Source organism: Anabas testudineus, chromosome 18 (assembly GCF_900324465.2).
Source record: "Anabas testudineus chromosome 18, fAnaTes1.2, whole genome shotgun sequence".
Classification (NCBI taxonomy): domain Eukaryota; kingdom Metazoa; phylum Chordata; class Actinopteri; order Anabantiformes; family Anabantidae; genus Anabas; species Anabas testudineus.
The window spans coordinates 5,743,252-5,767,374 of NC_046627.1; the positions used below are offsets into that span (position 1 = coordinate 5,743,252).

The 24,123-nt window shown below is 40.4% G+C and overlaps 1 protein-coding gene across 1 annotated transcript in view; it reads left to right on the forward strand.

Moving 5' to 3' along the window:
* LOC113168126 (NACHT, LRR and PYD domains-containing protein 3-like) overlaps positions 1-22,280 on the forward strand; it is a 176,319-nt gene extending 154,039 nt beyond the window's left edge. The window contains exons 8-11 of the mRNA XM_033326629.1: positions 19,321-19,494; positions 20,170-20,343; positions 21,547-21,593; positions 21,754-22,280. Of these exons, the coding sequence (XP_033182520.1) occupies positions 19,321-19,494; positions 20,170-20,343; positions 21,547-21,593; positions 21,754-22,280 (922 nt within the window). The remainder of the gene's footprint in view (positions 1-19,320; positions 19,495-20,169; positions 20,344-21,546; positions 21,594-21,753) is intronic.
* Positions 22,281-24,123: the final 1,843 nt, after the last annotated feature.

The window sequence follows — 24,123 nt, forward strand, 5'->3', positions numbered from 1 at the left end:
TTATCTTCCAACTGTATGTGACTAAATTAGCTTCGAATACAAATAGGAGTATGTGATGTTTGTCTGTACAAAAAACACCAACCCTAAGTCTCCTGTGTGTTGTTTTGTATGTCTGCAGACTGTCAGGCTGTCTGATCACAGAGAAAGTCTGTGCTTCTCTGGCCTCAGCTTTGCGCTCCAACCCCTCCCATCTGAGAGAGCTAGACCTGAGCTACAATCATCCAGGAGACTCAGGCGTGAAGCTGCTGTCTGCTGGACTGAAGGATCCACACTGGAGACTGGACACTCTCAGGTATGGAGAGGCCTGCTGCAGCCACAGACAATGTCTGATGGAGGAGGAAGTGGGGATGTTAATTATTAATCATTAATCAATGTTAATAATTTAATCAATTCAAAAATTTATTAACTGATGATGCAGAAGTTGAGGACATGAGCTGGAACAGAAAATACCCAGTATTCCTCTGTGGTACCTGGTTGATCCACTAGTTGGTGCCTCTGTTTTTGCCATGAAAGGATGAAAAATGTGTCAGCATCAGTTTGTGTCTCACTGTGGAGTCGTGTTGATGAACACTGCAGCAGAAAGTAGTTTTGTGCTGGAAACATTTCCTCTCAGCTGATGACAAATCTTCACTGAAGCACTTTACATTCAGCAAATAAAAGAGGGGAGCTCCTGTAATTCTGACTTCAGTGTCTCATTCTGACTTTGGGAACAAATCTCCTCATAATTAAATCGGGTGTTACATTAGATTCTGTGAACTGAGAAGGAAATTCATTCACCTTATAGTTAGTGTTTTTATCCACAGAATGACAATGAATGAATATCGGAGGATTGAATCAGGTCACAGCATCATGTCTCTGTCTCCTCAAATAGTGATGATTGAAACATCTTCACCTTCCTGAGATCCTGATCTTGTCATGATGAGATCTTGTGTCATATATAGGAGACAGTAAATCAGAACTAGAACATGTTCATTTCATCATTACAATCTGTCAAAGAGGAAAAACTCCTTGTTGTTCCCAGTTGAAGAATTAGTTTGTGATTGAATGTTTTTCTCCTCAAACTCCTGTTTTCACTTTCTGTCTCTGGCTGCTCCAACAAATCTGACACCAAATCAGATGAAGCCACAGAGTCTGTGTGTAATGATCAATATCCAGTAGCTGTAGGTGAACTAGACTTCCTCTGAACACAGGACAACGTGTGAATCACAGCTGAGATCAGTCCAAAGACATTAGAGAGAGGAAAACACACACACAGAGTCCATGTATGTGGAGTTGAGCCTCTTGGACTTTGCTCTCCAGTTTCTTGCTTCCTGTGGTGTCACATTAGTTTGTCTGGTGACAGAGTGAGACTGAAAGCAGGTGTCTGACACCAAAACTGCTGTGAACTAGAGAATTGAAATCTTTCCTCCATGTCACCTCCCTTCTCCGTAGAATTCCAAGATAAGGACTCCAATTCCTTAGTTGTTTGCTGAATGTCCATCCCTACATACAAGCCTCCATTAGAACAGAACCAGAACACACTGTGTGTATGAGAGCCATGTAATGTCCATGTGTGCATGCTGAAAGAGAATGTGCTGCTCTGACCCCCCTCCTCCTTTCAGGGTGGAGCCTGGTGGAGTCCGATGGTTGAGACCAGGTCTGAGGAAGTGTAAGTGTGTTTTTAATGAGACTGATGAAAACAAAGCAGCAACATTCAACCATCTTCAAACTGTCACATCACTCATTCAAATCCCTGATGTCATGAGTCCTCATCAAACTGATGATAGATTAATAACTGCAGCTGGATTGTGTCTTGTTCTCTCCATCAGATTTCTGGCAACTCACCATCGACACAAACACAGTGAACAGAAAACTACAACTGTCTCACAACAACAGGAAGGTGACACGTGAGGAGGAGAATCAGTCATATCCTGATCATCCAGACAGATTTGACCAGTGTCCTCAGCTGCTGTGTAGTAATGGTCTGACTGGTCGCTGTTACTGGGAGGTCGAGTGGAGTGGAAGGGTTGATATATCAGTGAGTTACAGAAGAATCAGAAGGAGAAAAGACAGTAAAGACTTTGTGTTTGGATGGAACGATCAGTCCTGGAGTCTGAGATGCTCTGATGATGGTTACTTTGTTCTTCACAATAACAAAAAAACATCCATCCCTTCCTCTGTCTCTCACAGAGTAGCAGTGTATGTGGACTGTCCTGCTGGGACTCTGTCCTTCTACAGAGTCTCCTCTGACAAACTGATCCACCTCCACACCTTCAACACCACATTCACTGAACCTCTTTATCCTGGGTTTAGGTTTTGGTCTCCTGGTTCCTCAGTGTCTCTGTGTTCAGTGTAGTACTGAGAGTGTCGTCCTGTCAGAGAAACATCGTCTCTGTTGAACAGATAGTTCAGTCTGTACATTTCTGTCTCTTTCACTCACACATACGTTTTCAGATTCATGGATTCAATCAGTTTCTTCTTGAACCAGTTCTAAATGATTCCTTGTAAACTTGTTCCTCTCCCAGTCCTTTAAAGATGAAGCTCTGGTTATTCCAGGATCCAGATGTTGAGGACTTGTTCTGAAGTCTTGTTCTGTCTTTTGACATTATTAGACATCAGTGCTGCTGTTCATAGTGACGTCAGCACAAATGACCCAACAAGATGATTTAATCTGCTGAGCAAGAGTGGACAGATTAAATCTAATAATATGAAATGATCACACACACAAACATATACATAACAGCCATAAATTATAGTAAATAAGATATAAATAACATGAAATATATATTTAAAAAAAATAGGTGACAAAGCCTAGCTGGAACATGCTGGTCTAATATTCAGCAACAGTTTCTGTAGTCAGACCCAAACACATTGAGTTTTGTTGTGTTATTAAAAGGTTTCTTTAATTTAAAAATGTATTTCTTTGTGCAGGACACGCTGAGGTGTTGAAGGAAAGTGTGAAACCACCATTGTTGAAAAAGACAAAGAAACATTGATTAGTAAATGCTTTATTACTGAAACGTTATTATACATTATAATATGTCCTGGAATTGGGAAATCATTTAGTTCAATCTCCTATTCCCCATATCAAACATGAAATCCCACACTAACATACCTACATACAGAGAACTTCACATACAGTTAGCCTGCTACAGCTCCTAGTTGTTAGTCCTGCTAAATACAGGCCTGATTCCAGGAGAGAAACTTGACCTTCATCAGAAATCATCCAGAAAAGCTGAAATCCACCAGGAGCTGGAGGTGTGGAGTAGGAGAGAAGTGCTGAGAAGAGTCTCTGGGACGAGTCCTCCACGCTGATCACAGACCTGGATGAAGGAACTCAGTCCTGATTCACTGGAACTGGACAATTTTCAGCTGATGACGATGAAAAGTCAAACAAGGCCATGCTGCCATCAGACTTCCCGGTCTCAAACACTTCCAGCAGACTGAAGTGACCTGGAGAACTGTAGACTGATCTGTCTGATTTCTCTACTTAAAGGCTCCTGTCAGTTCAGGGCCGTTGTTGATCGACTGTTTCTCACCTCCCTCACTGGATGTTGTTGTTGTTTGTTCTAGATTTGACATTGATTCTAGATCAGTTCTGTTGTTGTTCACTGTTGATGTCAGTTTGACTCTGTGACCTTTGGTACATCAATAAAGTGTCATCTTATCTTATCTCACCTTTTGACTGTCTTGTTTTTGACTCTCCTGCAGCTCCTTCATTGTTCTCAGGAGATTTGTTTTTTCTGGGACTAAAACACATCACAAGTTATTTCATTATAGTCGATCACAGACACTGAGGTGTTAGTTGTCTTTAAAGGATTCATGAAGTATATTGAACTTCTGTGTTTTGGATATGAGATATTCACATTTAGTCATTTGACAGATGCTTTTTTCCAAAAACACTTACATGTACATATCAAGGGCAACTTGGGCTTCAGTGTCTCGTCCAAGGACACTTGTAGGACATGTAGGAGGAACTAAGAGTCAAACTCCTGACCCTGTGGTTTGTGGACAACGACTCTGACAACTGAGATACATCAATTGTTCTAACACTAAACTGCACAGACGTGAGTTTGACTATTGTTGAACTGAAATGAACTAATAATGGTGGAAAGAAATCCACTTCAAAAGTAAACTTTGATATAAATGGTTTTACTGGACGAGAAGAAACTCAGAAAATTCAAATAGTCCAAAAAAGAGAAAGAGCCTCAGATTTGTAGTGAAGTACAAATTGTTGAGTAAATGTACCTAGTTCCATGTTCCACATCAGACAGTTACAGCTCCTTTCTTCCCATATTCCAAAAGTGTAAAGGATCAGTGACTCGTCCTTCTGGTAGAACAGCTCGTTTCTCAACAGCTCTGTCCTGTCCCAGTTTTCATATTTAAATATGGAGGTTAATTATTTCTAAACATGTACAAGGAGCTGAGAAAAGTCCTGAAAAACAAACATCTGTCAGAGTATGAGAGACGTCCACTGGCTGGTAAGTGTGGACAGACTTCCTGTCAGAGCAGTAGTTTCATGGAGCTGTTAGGTAACAACTAAACAGTGTCCCATGATCTACTGCAACCAAGATGAAACACAGCAACAGCTCCTGATGGACTGTTACAGAGCTCAGGAGGTGTGGACAGTCCTGAAAGGTCTCGGTCTGGACTTTAATGTTAATTCCAGCTCCATCATGTACGGACTACTGAGGGAGAACATGTGGACCAAACAGGTGGAGATGTTCCAACTCAAAATCACTATAGTCATAATAAAATGATGGAAAACCAGATGTATGATGGTCATAAATCAGAGAGTAATAGACAGTAAGATGGTCTGCAGACAAGTAAGAAGAAGAACAACAACAGCTGTCCTGGTGCTTATTGGACATTTGACTGCTCCCCTTGCACTTTGAGCCCATTTTCTTCTTGTTCTGATGATAAATCTTCTTGTTGTTCTTCCTGTTGTTGTTGTTCAGATGATTCTTCATATTGTTGTTGTTCTATTTCTTCTAGTTCTGATGTATTGATGTTGTTGTTTTGCACATGTCCAGATGTTTGTGTTCATTTCTTCTAAGGATTCAATGGAAGTGTTTGTATTGTCCTTGAAGCTTTAATAAAGATGTGTTAAGAAGCTAAAGGAGCTAAAGGACTCGGTAAAGGAGCCACTTTGCTCCTGAACTGCTCCAACAACCAGTGGCTCTTTGCAGAGCTGCACACAACATGTGGAGAGTTTGTTCCTGTTTCTAGGAATCTTTCAATGTGATGGGGACAATCAGGAACATTCAACAAACAGGACATTTCCCCTTCTGAATCCAAGCTGCTGAACATGGAACAAAGAACAGGAGCGGACGAGTTTTGGTGCTGTTCAGGTGAATTGTTCCAAAGTGTGGATGAAGCTTCATTTGCTCCACTGCGCCATCAAGTGGACGATCAGTGGGAAACAGGCAGTGACTCTAACCACAGCATGGCTTTGGAGTGTGAAGCTGGAAACAGAACAAATCAATGTTTGGGAGTTGGACAACAACGAGTCTGTCTTTAGACAGAGACAATGTCGGGGTCAAAAGGGGAAATGGAAACACGGTGGGGAGAGGGTTGTGAAGTGACTGTGCTCCTGGAAGATTTCTTCCTTTGGATTTCAAGTCACTTTTCCACAGTGCTGCTCCTCAGCTGGTTTCTTCTGGTTCTTATTCTCCAATTAGAACCGTCTCCTCCTGTAAGTTACATTTCAAACAATAATTAACTTGATGGAATGAATCAATGGTGGAGTTGGAGGAAACTTTGTCAAAACTTGTTCTTGTCCTTCACTTCTCATTGAACTGTGGTGTTTGTTGAATTTGCATGATGCTCATATAAATACACCATCACAGCGAGTCGGACTTGATCCGTTGAAGCAGCTCCAGAGGAACCAAAATGCCGGATCCCGTGAAAGCTTGGATTGTTCTCCAGACTATTGTAGCACACTTGGTGATGGACAAACACAACGAGGCTGTGGATGAAGAAGGGACGGAACAAGTGCAGCATGATGGTGATGTGTTCAGATGGTTTGGGTTTGATTCTGTACTGTCATCTGTCTGTGCCAGCGTCCCTCACATTTCCCTCTGGGATGAATCAAGTCTCCATCAACTGGGGATGTTCTTCAAACTCTGATATTAAAGTCACACATGACCTAAACCCCTAATAGTCAGTTTTCTTTTAATTATTTAAAAAAAAACAATTTGTAAAAGTTTTACAAATTTAGAGACATTAAAATTATTTTAAAACTGATTCTAATGGAATTATTCTTTGAATAAACTACATTCATCCAAATTTGTTAAATGTCAAAAGTCATGTTTAGAAGAAATGTGATCTCCAAAGAAATGTCACCAGGTGCTGGATGGATCAGACTAAGTCCAGAAATGGAACTGATTAATTAGTGGTTTATTTGTCTACAGTGATTCTGTTGCAGTTCAAACATATAAGAGTTTCTAATAAGTCACTGTATGTTTTCTATGACTATACCGACCTGTTATTTAGTCATCAATCACATTATATGAAACAAAGAAAGTTAAATCTGTTCCAGTGACGTCTTGTGATAAAAATATATCTCACCTCTGATTCCTGCTGTTCTGACAGTGCTGTTTGAATAAGGGGAGAACTGTTAATAATGAATCCAGTAAGAAGCCATAACAGACAATAAAATGTCAAAGTTGATCCAGTTTTCACATTTTTCAAGTATTTAGTTCTTTGTACAGCGAGTGAAATAAGTATTGAACACGTCTCCATTTTTCTCACTAAATATATTTATAAAAGTGCTTTTTACAGGAGATTTTCACCAGATGCTGTTAACAACCCATGTAATCCACACATGTAAAGACATCAAACCATATATGTCCAAAGATGAAGTTCTGTACAATAATGTGAATTGACAGGGAAAAAAGTATTGAACACACTGACTGGAATTTATTTAACACTTTGTACAAAAACCTTTGATGTAATTTCAGCCTCAAGACTCCTCCTGTATGGAGAAACTAGTCGAGTGCGTTGCTCGCTGTGATTTTGGTTCATTCTTCACGCAAACAGTCTTCAAATCTTCTCTAAACTCTGATCTTTAGTTCTTTCCATTCATTTCAGTTGGACTCTAATCAGGTGATTGTCTGGGCTGGGCCACTCCAGCAGCTTTACTTTCTTTCTCTGAAACCAGTTGAGAGTGTCCTTGACTGTGTGTTTGGGTTTTTACCAACATCTGGTGAAGATTTCATGTGAAAAGCACTTTTAGTTTTATATCTAATGAAAAGAATGTCAAAGTGCTTAATACTTATTTTACCCTCTGTATCTGTATCGGCCCATATTACAGCTTGTTCTTATTTATGTATTTATTTCATCATTCATTCATTTGCCAGTTGTCCCCTGGTCTGAAATCAAGTTCAATTTGTTCACTCAAGTTGGATATTGGTCAGCACCTCCTGAGTCAGTCATGATTACAAATAGTAAATGGTATTTATTTATTCAATTTATGGCTAAATAAACTCATTTAATGAAGTTTTTGATGGAACCACGTAAAAAACTGAACAAGAAGGTAGAAGGTAAAATTCATCATTCAACAATAAAGTAAACTGGAACAAAATGTGTGTAGGTGTCAGGATTTGTCTGTAAGGTCTAGTTTAGCACATCACTAACTGTTATATGGAGATACTATTGATCAGTATCTTAATAGAACCTGGAACAGTTCCTCACTAAAACTATGTACAAACTAATTAAAGAGAATGTAAATTGAGGCATATTAGACTATAAATATGGCTCCATCTGAGATTCTGGTCCAATAATAAAGATGTAAGTGATAAAATAAGGTGTGAAAACCCTGAAAAGGTCCAGTGTGGCTGATTCCAGTGAACAGACTCCCTCTGAGAGCGCTGGTCCAGTGGAGCTGTTTCTTCCAAACTAACAAATGTCTGGTGACAGGTTGTGATGAGGACGAGACAGCACCTGCTGCTGGACTGTTACCGCTCCAGACAGGTGAGAGACCAACTGAACAGGGAGAGTTTTAATATCCAACTAAATATGAAATCTGGAATATACGCTCTCTGCCAAGAACCTGTGTCCCATGAAGAAGGAAACCTTTTCTATTTCATCATTAGCATCACTAACGTCCACATCTGGAAGACAAGAGGAAAAATGGTGTTGGAACAGAACATGATCTGCAGCAAGTCCAGTTTCCAGCAAACAACATTTGTGGGAGAACAGTTTGATAACGACCTCCTCCTCTGTTCTTTATCTGTCTGTTAACTATCAAGTGAGTCCTATTCAATGGGACTTGTTTGGTCTGTTTGAATTATTACACGGCTGCAAATCTTTCCAGTTGATCCTTGTTATTGTTGATACAAATATTTATTGGTGTTGAAATATTACAAATGTGCATTTTATTCACAGACTAAAGAATATGTCAAACGATGATGATTGATGAGCCGACAGTTTAGTAAGTTCATCTAATCACTGTGGCATCTGAATCTTTAGAAGTAAATGAAAAAAGAAACGTTTTTCATTCATTGGTTGTTCTGCTTCTTATATCGACTGATGTAAAACCCTCTCTGACTACAACATGGGCTGCAAATGGACAGTTGAGCTGTTTCTCTGTCCCAGTGGTGAAATCTCAAGTCACATTTTAATGCATTGTGTACTTTTACTTTTATTAGTAGCTACATGTTCCTGATTACACTTAAATAGAGTACTTCTACTCTGAGTCTGATTCTTTTTTATTTATCTGCTGCTATTTACAGGTCAGATACTGGATAAATCAGGGAGGCACCACAGTGATGGATTCATGAATTAAATATTGATTGTTCATCCTAATAAGGTCAAATGTATTTATTCCCTCTGAAGACTTATTGTGCTCATGATGTAAACAGGAAAGACAACAATTCAAATCAATACACACAATAAACATGCACAACAACACAGCTGAGCCTCATCGTCACATCACTAGTCACAAGTCTCTTTGGATAAAAGCGTCTGATAAATGACTAAATGGAAATGAAAGAACAAATTCTGACATTAAAACAGAGCTGGTAAATAACTATGTACATTTACTCAGTTTTAGATCCTCATAGTGGAGGAATTTCCATTTTGTTGCTTTTACATAAACTAAAGGTTCAATAAACTAAAATCACACGTCATCCTTAGTTTTTACTTTTTATGTAAAATATATTAAAATCTAAAAAATCATCGTCACATTGAGCTGACAGCTGCTGAATTCTGTCCTTTGTTGATTCTCTTGTTTAGGACAAAACCACAAATACCAAGAACCATCACAGCACCAAGTGACAAAGCTACTGCCAGTCCAACATGTGTCTCACTGTGTCGTCTGTCCTCAGCTCCTTCATCTCTGCTCCCTCCATCCTTGATCCCTGTAGCCTTGGTGTTTCCAGGTGTGAGTCCTGCAGAGTAGAAACAGCTGTCAGAAGAACACCACAGAATCCACGTCCAGCTGTTCTATAATGTTTTCCTTCATCACTGCTTCATTTGCTGTTTCACTTATTAGTTCAACTCATGATCCACCAATAGAATTGAAGAACTGATGAGTTCTAATGAGGAAAGTTGGAGATTTGATCTTGACAGGTAAGAGACGTTTGATTGTCACAACAGGTGGTTTGACTTTGGCGACATCTGCTGGAGAAATGTGTTTTAAATCAGATCAAATGTGACTGAATGTTATTTCTATAGAAGACATTTCTGTTGAGACAAGTTCTCGTGTGACTTAGATGAAGGAAATTGTGATTGTGTGGAAATAAATCAAATGGAACAATTGTAAATCTTCTCTCCATTATTTTCTATTTGTGGACATGTCCTTGTTATTTCTGTCCATGTGCTGAACTTCTGGGGACGACTTTGACATTTTAGCAGAATAAAAACAACAATTATAAAGTTTATTAGCCTACATTCAGGAATGGAGAGTGTTTGTGTGACTGGGACAATAGATGAAGTTTAGTTTCATTTATTTAACTGATGCTGAGTGTGTGTGTGTGCAGCCACACCTTCATGTCAAACATATGCACCTACTGTAAATTAAACTCTGTTTAAACACACTTAAGTCACAGGGTGGAACAAACTGGATGAACAACTTTCTGTTTGTTGAACAAGACAGAGAAAAAGACCAGAGGAAAAACAGACGAATAACAGCAAGATGAGAATCGAGGTCTACTTATAGAAGAGATCATACTAACTATTAGTAGTAGTAGTAGTAGTAGTAGTAGTAGTAGTAGTAGTACCTAATAGAAATAACAGTGAGGACCAAGCGGTTGTTTGTCCACCTCCATAAAAGTGAAGCAGACAGCTGCATATAGGATGTTTTTGGTGAATCAGTCTAAGATCAGGCTCAGAACCCACAGCAGTGCAGAGTGGTCATCAGCTGTGTCCAGACAGACCTGAGGCACCTCTGACTTCACTGAAGATGTGTAGTAGCACAATCTTTATAAAAGACAAACATATGTTAAAATGTTTTATGATGACATATTGAAATAATGATTGAGTACTTGTACTGTTGTTCTTCATATGTCAGTAATAGTAAAGAATTTGAAGTGGTACTTCTACTTGTAGTGAGGTACTCTGTAAGGTTTTCATACTGTGACTTGAGTTTTGGGTTTGTTTACTTCTACCACATGTGCAGTCTTGTAGATATTAGACTGATTCACCAAAAACATCCTATAAGCAGCTGTCTGCTTCACTTTTATGGAGGTGGACAAACAACCGCTTGGTCCTCACTGTTATTTCTATTAGGTACTACTACTACTACTACTACTACTACTACTACTACTAAAACTACTACTACTACTACTACTACTACTACTACTACTATTTAGTATGATCTCTTCTATAATTAGACCTCGATTCTCACCTTGCTGTTGTTCATCTGTTTTTCCTCTGGTCTTCTTCTCTTTCTGATTCAACAAGCAGCAAGTTGTTCATCCAGTTTGTTCCACCCAGTGACAGATTAAATTTAGAGTAGGTGCACATTTTATAGTGAAGACATGAAGGTGTGGCTGCACACACGCTAAACGTCAGTTAAATTAATGTAATAAAAAATAAAACTTTATATGAAGAACAAATCTCCTTTTTTCCACAGACTGAAGAGAAGCTGCAGAGGGATGAAGTTCATGGGGAAAAGCTGAGTAAGTGGAGCTCTTGATTGGTTTGATTCATCTTCATTAAATGAACCTGGTTTTGTCCTGTTAGTTACAGTTCACTCTTTCAGTCAGTAGTGGAACATGGACACAGCAGTCTGTCTCTTATTGTGAAAATCTGCTCCTGTTTCCTCCTTCCTACCTGTCCTACGTCATTCCAGGTAACAGCTCACCTGTGTCAGAGTCTTTTCTCGGAGAGTCGTCTTCTTCTCCACTTTGTCTGAATCTCCTGTAAGTTTGCTTTGTTTGATTCTTTCTCTTTGGTTCCGTTCATTGAACTAATGAAGACTAAAGTTCACTAATAAGAGGTTTCCCTACGGTACCGATCCAGGACCGTGGTTCCACCTCGTCTCTCTTCCTGGTTCACTTTATTTATTTATTCAGTTTCAAACCGTCTTTAATGGACCTAGAGTTAGTGGATGGTCTCTAGTTGAACACAGAGTCGTTGTTACTGTGGAGCTCCACTTACTGAGGACTGAAGGCAGCTTTTCCTGCCTCCATCAGCCTGTGGAGGAGGCGGAGATGAGCCGCTGCTCTCCCGCTGTCTGAGCCACTAAATGCGGTCTGAGCTCGGCCGGACAGCCGCTGGAGAACAGCTCCGACTTTCTCTGTCAGTAGATCCTCACTACAGGACTCATGGGGTTAAATAATGTTCACATAGAATAGAAGAAGAAATAAACACATGAAGTTTCTTATTGTTTCAGTGAGCAGTATAAATAAATATGGAGAGATGGGACATGTTGAGTCTACATTAATCTTAAATCTTGTTGTGGTACTATTAGGTAATAATACTGCAGTACTAATATTCTGATAGTATATTCACTTTATTGTGAATTAAAGAAAGTGAAAGTATTGAAAAGATAAAATAATGTTCTACAGATTTAAAGACTCTACAAAGATCTAAAAACAGAAGAAAACCATCATCTTAGATCAGGTTTCTATATTCAGTGATATCTGTTTCCAGCCTTATATTATTGTTCATTGATCGACTTTTGAAGAAGCGAGATTGTGTATCTGCAATAAGGTTTGAAATCCCTGTTTGAAGGTGAGTGGTGAAAATATAGGTAAGCAGAGTTTCTAAGAGTGATGGACCTCAGTTTTCTAGTCATCTGGACTCTTTATCAGGTTTTGGAGTTTATATGATAATTTCTTGTCTCATTGTCAGTGGAAGTTTTCAAGATTAAGATATTTCTAAAAAAAACAAACATGGAATATTAATTCTCTAATATCTTCCCAGAAATGTCTGTAGAAATCTCCTGTGAGACCGTTTGAACCAGGAGCTTTGTTAAGAGAGAGGCGTCCAATTACTGCATCAGCTCTTCAGTGGTTAGAGGGTTATCACATCTTTATTCAGAATTTGTCTCACCTTCTTCAATCCATCTGGCTCTAGATCTTATAAATACACTTGTGCCTTATAAATATATATTTCATCTGTTTTGGGCTGAAGGCTCAGTATTTTCTGTCCATTACTTCATTAGGATCATGTTGATTACAGAGTAAGTTTCATAGTTTAATTATGTCTAGTTCTCTTTTAGCTAAATCTTTTTCATTTCTTAGCTGATTACATTTATTTGAAGTTACTCTTACTCCATTACAGAGGGAAATATTGTTTGTTGTTGTCACTGAACTAAGGGCCTGAGTTCCAGGTTTGTACAAGGAAAATCATCTCTGCTGCTGCACTGCAGCTGTTGCTGCTGTGGTTTCCCAAAGTAGATTTTCATGTGTGTTTCTGTTCAGGACTCACATAAATGAACCCCCACCCCCCCTCTGCAAACACAGCACATGTGTACAGGAATCATTAGAGTAGATTGTTGTACAGCAAACTGCTGATTCTCAGTCATTTCCAGACCTACAGTGTAGTAAGTCTGTTTGTAGAAACTCTATTTAGACTTTGATTTGACTGAGGCACAGAGGAAGTTTACTGTACATGCAGTTTTTAACGTATCTCCATGATTTTCTCAGATAACACAGATGATCAGATTATTTTTCTGTGTTTATCTCTAAATGTTGTTTAGTGGTGGAAAAGTTAGTGAACTATCAGCATCAGTCCAAATGACTGAGTGAGTGTAAATGTTGGTCCATCATCCTGTGTGTGCTGAGCTGCAGCTTCATGCCTCCATCTAGTGGACTGATAGTAGAAGTAGAGCAGCTGATGGCAGCTTCCTCTGCCTCCCACTGCTGTCTGACTGCATTCAAGTGACACTGATATGAAAGAGGAAAGAAGAGCCAATCAGTGGAGGAGCAGCTGATCTTTGTCCAGGAGAAATGATGGAAAGGAGGATTTCAGTTTTCACTGCACATCAATGATTTGTGTTTCCTCTTCACATGAAGGTAGAAAGTGTGTGTGAGCTGATGTGGATGTGGATTCAGCAGCATGGATCAGTGTGAGGACAGAGAGGAGGGAGTCCCTCCCTCTAAAACCACTCTGTGTGGGGACCATGAGAGCCAGACCAAAGCTCAGAGGTGAGATGACTGAGACCATCAGACTGATTCTGTCTCCAAGTCTCATCTAGAATTGAATATTTCATCAGGACATTTTTACTATTCTTCTGATTCTATTTGTCATTTATGAAGGAAACTTTGACTGAATATGTGAGCGTCACCAAAGTTGTTTTTCTATCAGGTCCCATCAAAGACCAGAATCTCCTGGACCAGGACCTGAACCCAGCTGTGTATCCTTCAAGAGCGACCGGTCAATGGCTGGTCTTATTCATTTTAAACAGCAACCTTCATCAGACCCAGAGTAAGTTGTTGTGAGTTTAAAATCAGTCTGAACAATATGATGTAAACTTTCTCTCATGATAAATTGTTGTGTTCTTTGGATTTCTGGATATTTCTGATGTGAGTAAGTTGATTTCTGTTTGAACTGTTGATTTGAAGGAGAAGCTTTCTTCACTATTCTTCCAGCAAACACTCTGATCATGGATCAAATCTCCATCCAGCCAGTAGCTAAACCACTGATCCTGTAGAGGGTCTCAGGGGGCTGCTCCTCTTCTAATGAAGTGCTGTCTTGCAGGCAGACGTCAAAGGCAGCAGCTGAACACCACAAATGTTGAACTCTGATCAAATCTTTGTGATTGAAGTTCTCCAAATGAAGATTTTGGTACAAATGTCTTAAAGAATCTTGACTTCTTCTGCCTCATACTCACACAGTTCAACATATTCAAATTAGGAGCTGCCCAGTACAACCAGTGTGATCCAAGCAGACTCTGTCTCTAGATGCCTTGTTCCAACACTTGAGCATTGTTCAGTGAGGGAGGCAGAGATATCTGTTGTTCAGAGCTGCTGAGACTAAACCAAAGTGACTGGTGACAGTAAAGCTTCACTACTACAGGGAGTCTCTGATTCACTGTTCACATCAAATCTGTCTTCATGGACCTTTACCTTGTGTGTGTCTCTGTGTGGACAGACATACTGTGAGCTCATTCTTGATGATTCCTCCACAGAGTGGACCAGGAGAGCTCAGAGGTTCCCAGTGGTCCGTCTGCCCAGCAGCATCCAACACAGCTGGACTCCATATTTCTGGTCTGTACATGTCCAACTACTACTTTTCCATCTGTTGTTTTCCCAATAATCTCCATGCTGCACTTTTTAGACCAGTGGATTGTCAGTCTGTCCAACATGGATCTGATGTTTGGCTCCATGATTTGAGTTGGATTGTGTCATTCATACAGTTTCTGTTCCAGCTGCTGGAGGAGAACATTGTCACTTTTGTGAAGAATGAGCTGAAGAAGATCCACAAGGTTCTGAGTCCAGATTACCCACAATGCTTAAAGAGTCAGAGGGAGGATGAGGAGGTGTTGGATGGTGGGGATGAAGAGCAGAGGAGGAGCAGCAAAGAGGCATTTCTGAAGATCACACTGAACTTCCTGAGGAGAATGAAGCAGGAGGAGCTGGCTGACTGTCTGCAGAGCAGTAAGAGGATTTCTCTAAACATTTAACATCATGGACAAATGAGACGTTTACTGAGAGCTGAAGATGTGGAGTGTTAATATGTTGAAATATGAATCATTTAGAGTCATGAAACTGTCAAACTGTGTTTTCATTAGAAGTTATATTGATCATGTTTTTGTGGTTTCATTCAGGAACTGATGCTGCAGTTTGTCAGCGTGAACTTAAATCTAAGCTGAAGAAGAAGTTCCAGTGTGTGTTTGAGGGAATCGCTAAAGCAGGAAACCCAACCCTTCTGAACCAGATCTACACAGAGCTCTACATCACAGGGGGAGGGACTGGAGAGGTCAATGATGAACATGAGGTCAGACAGATTGAAACAGCATCCAGGAAACCACACAGACCAGAAACAACCATCAGACAAGAAGACATCTTTAAAGGCTCACCTGGAAGAGAGGAACCAATCAGAACAGTGATGACAAAGGGAGTGGCTGGCATTGGGAAAACAGTCTTAACACAGAAGTTCACTCTGGACTGGGCTGAAGACAAAGCCAACCAGGACATACAGTTCACATTTCCATTGACTTTCAGAGAGCTGAATGTGCTGAAAGAGAAAAAGTTCAGCTTGGTGGAACTTGTTCATCACTTCTTTACTGAAACCAAAGAAGCAGGAATCTGCAGGTTTGAAGAGTTCCAGGTTGTGTTCATCTTGGACGGTCTGGATGAGTGTCGACTTCCTCTGGACTTCCACAACAATCAGATCCTGACTGATGTGACAGAGTCCACCTCAGTGGATGTGCTGCTGACAAACCTGATCAGGGGGAACCTGCTTCCCTCTGCTCGCCTCTGGATAACCACACGACCTGCAGCAGCCAATCAGATCCCTCCTGAGTGTGTTGACATGGTGACAGAGGTCAGAGGGTTCACTGACCCACAGAAGGAGGAGTACTTCAGGAAGAGGTTCAGAGATGAGGAGCAGGCCAGAAGAATCATCTCCCAAATCAAGATATCACGAAGCCTCCACATCATGTGTCACATCCCAGTCTTCTGCTGGATCACTGCTACAGTTCTGGAGGATGTGTTGAAAACCAGAGAGGGAGGAGAGCTGCCCAAGACCCTGACTGAGATGTACATCCACTTCCTGGTGGTTCAGTCCAAAGTGAAGAACATCAAGTATGATGGAGGAGCTGAGACAGATCCACAGTGGAGTCCAGAGAGCAGGAAGATGATTAAGTCTCTGGGAAAACTGGCTTTTGAGCAGCTGCAGAAAGGAAACCTGATCTTCTATGAATCAGACCTGACAGAGTGTGGCATCGATATCAGAGCAGCCTCAGTGTACTCAGGAGTGTTCACACAGATCTTTAAAGAGGAGAGAGGACTGTACCAGGACAAGGTGTTCTGCTTCGTCCATCTGAGTGTTCAGGAGTTTCTGGCTGCTCTTCATGTTCATCTGACCTTCATCAACTTTGGAGTCAATCTGCTGTCTGAAGAACAGTCAACTTCTGTGACATCCAAACTGTTTGGACCTGAACTAAAACTTCTCCACCAGAGTGTTGTGGACAAGGCTGTAAAGAGTCCAAATGGACATCTGGACTTGTTTCTGCGCTTCCTCCTCGGTCTTTCACTGCAGACCAATCAGACTCTCATACGAGGTCTGCAGACAAAGACAGGAAGTAGATCACTGACCAATCAGGAAACAGTCCAGTACATCAAGAAGAAGATCAAAGAGACTCCCTCAGCAGAGAAAAGCATCAACCTGTTCCACTGTCTGAATGAACTGAATGATCGTTCTCTAGTGGAGGAGATCCAACAGTACCTGGACTCAGGAAGTCTCTCCACATATAAACTCTCTCCTGCTCAGTGGTCAGCTCTGCTCTTCATGTTGGTGTCATCAGGGAAAAATCTGGACGTGTTTGATCCATTTAAATACTCTTCAAACTTTTCAGAAGAGGATCTTCTGTTTGTGCTGGGAGTCGTCAAAGTCTCCAAGAAAGTTGTGTAAGTGTTAAGATAGTGGAATTTATTCATCATTAAATCCACAGCTACTGTATGTCAATATCTGAACAGAACTTATTACTTGTTTTCTTGTATTACAACATATTTCATTATGTCTTAACACAAATGTTGTCATGTTATACATCACTGTTTTACAGACTGAGTGGCTGTAACCTGTCAGAGAGTAGCTGTGAAACTGTGTCCTCAGTTCTCAGCTCCCAGTCCTCTAGTCTGAGAGAACTGGACCTGAGTAACAACAACCTGCTGGATTTAGGAGTGAAGCTTCTGTCTGCTGGACTGGAGAATCCACACTGTAAACTGGAAACTCTCAGGTCAGGTCAAGTTTCTGCTTTAATTAACTGGAGATATTTAAAAAGTCCAGAACTGTTGGCATGAGAGAGACCCAAACAGATTAAACTTTGTAATGTCATGAGTTTTAAATTGCAAACGGTTCTCATCAGTATTTTTACAATATATAAAATAACTGTACTTTCCTGTCTGATTTTATGTGACTGTGTTGTATCTTTTTAATTCAGGGTCAACATTAAAGCTTATTACTGTCAGGGAATTGAGTGACGAGACACAAGTAATGCAAGGAAAATAATTTATTATAACACAATCTCAAAAGTTGAGAAAATGGGAAACTAACTAGAGGAAGGTATCAAAAGAACACAGCAAGAAACTGGTCTAAACACAAAAACAAAGTGACAACAAAAAACAACCTGAAGCACGGTGGGGAACAAAGTAACAACCTAAACTAGAGATACAAAGGAACAAGAGAAAATCACTGCAGACACATACAAAAACTCACACTGGCTGAGGTACAAAGTCTGTTATCCAGGGGATGGTGAGTGAGGGAGAAAAGGTCTGAGAAACAGGGCTGGAAGAAATCACTAGAGGGCGAGGACAAGGTCCAGGGTATAACATGGGCAGGGACGCAAGGCTGGGAACAAAGCAGGAAAATGGCTGGAGAGTCAAAGTCAGAACTGACTATCTAGCAGTGAACTGAGGGCTGTAGGGAGCTTATAAAGGAGAGGGTGAATACAAGAGGAATTGATCAGTAATTAGTGCAGAGGGAACGGAAGAGTAAGTCAGTCCATGTATGGACATAGCAGGAAGTGTCTGGAAAGCAGAGCAGCAGGAGTGGGACCAGGTGAAAGAGGGAGAGAAACAAACTGGACCAGCATCAGGCAGGAATTGTGACAATTACAGTTTGACACAAACGTTGTCATTATATACATCACTGTTTTTCAGACTGAGTGGCTGTAACCTCTCAGGGAGAAGCTGTGAAGCTCTGTCCTCAGTTCTCAGCTCCCAGTCCTCTAGTCTGAGAGAACTGGACCTGAGTAACGACAACCTGCAGGATTCAGGAGTGAAGCTTCTGTCTGCTGGACTGGAGAATCCACACTGTAAACTGGAAACTCTCAGGTCAGGTCAAGTTTCTGTTTTAAATAATTGGAGATATTTAAAAAGTCCATAACTGCTTATGTGAGGTTTTAAGTTTCTTGTCTCTTCTTTACGTTTCTCATCAGTTTTTTTACAATGTATAAAATAACTGTACTTTCCTGTCTGATTTTATTTGACTGTGTTGTATTTTTTTAGTTCAGGGTCAACATTAATGGTGATTACTCTCAGGCATTGGTGTCACGAGACACAAGTAATGCAAAGAAAAGGATTTATTACAATACAATCTCAAAAGGTGAGAAAATGGGAAACTAACTAGAGGGAGGTATCAACCAGCAAGAAAATGGTCTAAACACAAAAACAAAGTGACAACAAAAATCCACCTGAAGCACGGTGGGGAACAAAGTACCAACCTAAACTATAGAACAAGGGAACAACAGAAAATCACTGCACAGACGCAGGCAAAAACTCACACTGACTGAGATACAAAGTCTGTTATCCAAGGGCTGGTGACTGAGGGAGAAAAAGTCTGAGAAACAGGGCTGGAAGAAATCAGTAGAGGGCGAGGGCAAGTTTCTGAGTATAACATGGTCAGGGAAGCAAAGCAGGGAACAAGGAAAGAAAATGGCTGGAGAGTCGCAGTCAGAACTGACAATCTAGCAGGGAACTTAGGGCTGAAGGGAGCTTATAAAGGAGAGGGTGAATACAGAAGGAACTGATCAGTAATTAGTGCAGAGGGAATGGAAGAGTAAGTCAGTCCATGTATGGACATAGCAGGAAGTGGCTGGAGAGCAGAGCAGCAGGAGTGGGACCAGGTGAAAGAGAGAGAGAAACAAACAGGGCCAGCATCAGGCAGGAATTGTGACAATTACAGGTTGACACAAATGTTGTCATGTTATACATCACTGTTTTTCAGACTGAGTGGCTGTAACCTCTCAGAGAGAAGCTGTGAAGCTCTTTCCTCAGTTATCAGCTCCCAGTCCTCTAGTCTGAGAGAACTGGACCTGAATAACAACGACCTGCAGGATTCAGGAGTGAAGCTTCTGTCTGCTGGACTGGAGAATCCACACTGTAAACTGGAAACTCTCAGGTTAGAATTCATTATCTTAAGTACATTTTTTCTGCAGCAAGTTTTTTTTAGATCCAGAGACTTTGTGTCTATGAGGATCATTGGAGATATTTCAAAAGTCCAAAACAGCTAACATGCGAGATCTCCAAGTAGACTCAAGTGGCAAAAAAAACGTGGTCACTTTTCATAATATTCTGGGTTTTTTGCATAGACTAATCATTATATGTGACCTGAATGCCACAAATATAAAAATAACAATTTTTACCTAAACTATAAAATAAAAAATTTATGATCTTTCATGTCTTTATTGAACAGACATGTAGCTCTAAACCACACCTCCATTCTTTATTTCATTGATTGGACTCCAGGTCTGCTAACACCTGACTATAGTTGATGTTGTGCCTTTTTCCTGTTTATGTTTAATGGTTGTGTTCAATAAAGACATGAAAGATCAGGACTCTTCAGGTGTTTTATCAACTTAGAAATATTGTTTGTTTATATTTGTGACTTTGGTGAAGATCAGATTACATTTCATTCAACAACTGATGAATAACATGAAATTGGAAATGATTCACTTACATTTTTTCCACTGTATGTGACTAATTTTGCCTCAAATACAAATAGGAGTATGTGATGTTGGTCTGTACAGAAAAAAACAGCACCAAGTCTACTGTGTATTGTTTTGTGTGTCTGCAGACTGTCAGGCTGTCTGATCACAGAGGAAGGCTGTGCTTCTCTGGCCTCAGCTCTGAGCTCCAACCCCTCCCATCTGAGAGAGCTGGACCTGAGCTACAATCATCCAGGAAACACAGGAGTTAAGCTACTATCTGCTGGACTGGAGGATCCACACTGGAACCTGGACACTCTCAGGTATGGAGAGGCCTGCTACAGCCACACACAATGTCTGATGGAGGATGAAGTAGGGATGTTAATGATTAATGAGTCTGTTTGTTTAGATAAGCAAACAAACTTTTTGCCATAAAAGAAAGAAAAATGTGTCAGCATCAGTTTGTGTCTCACTGTGGAGTCGTGTTGATGAACACTGCAGTAGAAAGTAGTTTTGTGCTGGAAACATTTCCTCTCAGCTGATGACAAATCTTCACTGAAGCACTTTACATTCAGCAAAGAAAAGAGGGGAGCTCCTGTAATTCTGACTTCAGTGTCTCATTCTGACTTTGGGAACAAATCTCCTCATGATGAAATCAGGTGTTACATTAGATTCTGGGAACTGAGCAGGAAATTTATCCACCTTATAGGTAGAGTTTTTATCCACAGAATGACAATGAATGAATATCAGAGGATTGAATCAGGTCACAGCATCATGTCTCTGTCTCCTCAAATAGTGATGATTGAAGCATCTTCACCTTCCTGAGATCCTGATCTTGTCATGATGAGATCTTGTGTCATATATAGGAGACAGTAAATCAGAACTAGAACATGTTCATTTCATCATTACAATCTGTCAAAGAGGAAAAACTCCTTGTTGTTCCCAGTTGAAGAATTAGTTTGTGATTGAATTTTTTTCTCCTCAAACTCCTGTTTTCACTTTCTGTCTCTGGCTGCTCCAACAAATCTGACACCAAATCAGATGAAGCCACAAAGTCTGTGTGTAATGATCAATATCCAGTAGCTGGAGGTGAACTAGACTTCCTCTGAACACAGGACAGCGTCTAAAGCTCAACTGAGATCACTCCACAGACATTAGAGAGAGGAAAACACAAACACAGAGTCCATGTATGTGGAGTTGAGCCTCTTGGACTTTGCTCTCCAGTTTCCTGCTTCCTGTGGTGTCACATTAGTTTGTCTGGTGACAGAGTGAGACTGAAAGCAGGTGTCTGACACCAAAACTGCTGTGAACTAGAGAATTGAAATCTTTCCTCCATGTCACCTCCCTGCTCCGTAGAATTCCAAGATAAGGACTCCAATTCCTTAGTTGTTTGCTGAATGTCCATCCCTACATACAAGCCTCCATTAGAACAGAACCAGAACACACTGTGTGTATGAGAGCCATGTAATGTCCATGTGTGCATGCTGAAAGAGAATGTGCTGCTCTGACCCCCCTCCTCCTTTCAGGGTGGAGCCTGGTGGAGTCCGATGGTTGAGACCAGGTCTGAGGAAGTGTAAGTGTGTTTTTAATGAGACTGATGAAAACAAAGCAGCAACATTCAACCATCTTCAAACTGTCACATCACTCATTCAAATCCCTGATGTCATGAGTCCTCATTAAACTGATGATAGATTAATAACTGCAGCTGGATTGTGTCTTGTTCTCTCCATCAGATTTCTGTCAACTCACCATCGACACAAACACAGTGAACAGAAAACTACGACTGTCTGACAACAACAAGAAGGTGACATATGTGAAGGAGGATCAGTCATATCCTGATCATCCAGACAGATTTGACCAGTGGCCTCAGCTGCTGTGTAGTAATGGTCTGACTGGTCGCTGTTACTGGGAGGTCGAGTGGAGCGGAGTGGTTTATATATCAGTGAGTTACAGAGGAATCAAAAGAAGAGGAAACAGTGAAGACTGTTGGTTTGGAGAGAACTATCTGTCCTGGAGTCTGATCTGCTCTGATGGTGGTTACGCTGTCTGTCACAATATCAGACAAACATCCATCTCCTCCTCTGTCTCTAACAGAGTATCAGTGTATGTGGACTGTCCTGCTGGGACTCTGTCCTTCTACAGAGTCTCCTCTGACAAACTGATCCATCTCCACACCTTCAACACCACATTCACTGAACCTCTTTATCCTGGGTTCAGGTTCTGGTATCCTAGTTCCTCAGTGTCTCTGTGTTCAGTGTAGTACTGAGAGTGTTGTCCTGTCAGAGAAACGTCGTCTCTATTGAACAGATAGTTCAGTCTCTACATGTCTGTCTCTTTCACTCACACACATGTTTTCAGATTCATGGATACAATCATATTTTTCTTGAACCAGTTCTAAATGATTCCTTGTAAACTTTTTAAGATGAAGCTATGGTTATTTTTGGATCTAGGGGATTGTGCTCATGTGTTTCTATATTTCTATGAGATGAGACAGTATCACATCTGACAACACTGAAACTAGGAACTGAATGTTTGATCTGAAAATTACAAAATAGGATTCAAACTTTTGAAAATAAGATTTGAATATGTGGAAAAAATGTTTTCTTCTTTTCATTGTTACAAATGTGTTTCTTCAAAGTTCTGAGATGTGTTTTACAAACCTACAACTGTTTCCTTTCAGAGTTTCAGCTCATCTTCTTGCAGTGTTTCAGATCTTCAGTTTCTGACGCAGTTTTCACAGGAAACAGTTCTGAAACTCTGAAGAAGGTCAGGACAGGAGCTCACTCAGACTGGATCTTTATACTTTAGTTTGTAATTGTTTGATTTGTGATTTCCAAGTGATTCTGTTGTCTATTATTACCCCAAGAAATGTATTGTCCTAAACTCTTTCCATGTCAACTCCGTTTATTTTTATATGCATCTGTGAGTTTATATTGCAATTTCCAAAGAGTTCCAAATGTTAATGAGTGATAGTATCAAACAATGTGGGCTTTTTCCATTTTGCAAAACATATGATTGTATGTAAAAGCCCTGAAAAGGGAGATATTGATGAGAGCGACACACAACTTCTCCTCAGCTCATGTTTGTATTGAGTGAAGCATCAACTTAGCATCATATAACAAACATACAGAAATCCACAAATTATACAGCAACTGACCATGTTCCTTAACAGTACATGAAATTTGTGGCTAATACATACAACAATAACCAGGCATTTAATCATTAATACAGTATTTCAACAGCTGAACTACAACATTTACATATAACACAGTGTTTGCCCAGCGGATACTAAAATGACAGCTTTACGGCGAGGTTAGCATACGGTTGCTAATATCACTAGCATCCAGTAATTAACTTCTTTACTTCACAATACCACAATACACAAATGCAAAACACTATAAATATCCCCTGTACACACATACATCTTCGGATAACACATACTTATATTACTATGAACAGTCAGTAGGGAGAACTTATACCTGAAAAGGGAGATATTGATGAGAGCGACACACGACAACTTCTCCTCAGCTCATGTTTGTATTGAGTGAAGGAGGAGAAGTGACCCGATGACCTCAGCCGCTCAACGCTCCCTCTGCTGGACTCTCTCTGTAACTACATTCTCCCTCAATCCAGTTCACTCCATTGTGGCACTGACACCAGCACAAGACACATCACAGTATACTGTGCTCTAGCTCTGACAACAACATTGTGAACACAAAACTACAAACAAAACCATGATCAAATATGCACCAGCTAAGAACCGGCACCGACTCCACTGAATCAGATGCAAAGCATGCAGGCCACGTTACTAAGAACCGGCACTGACTCCACTGGATCCAATACAAAGCATGCAGGCCACGTTACTCCATCCGTCACATACTCCCCATCAAAAATAGATGTTGTCCTCAACATCATTAACCGTAACAGTCATCAAATATGGTAGAACATGTTCAAACAGGTTTGTTACAGACTGGAACTCTTTTGTTACATTCTGTTCTTCCGTTTTCAGTCCCATGTTGCAGGTTAATTTACAGACTTGAACTCTTTTAGTACATTCAGGTATTTCCTCTATCAAACACACTTGTTCAATGCGTGTAGATATG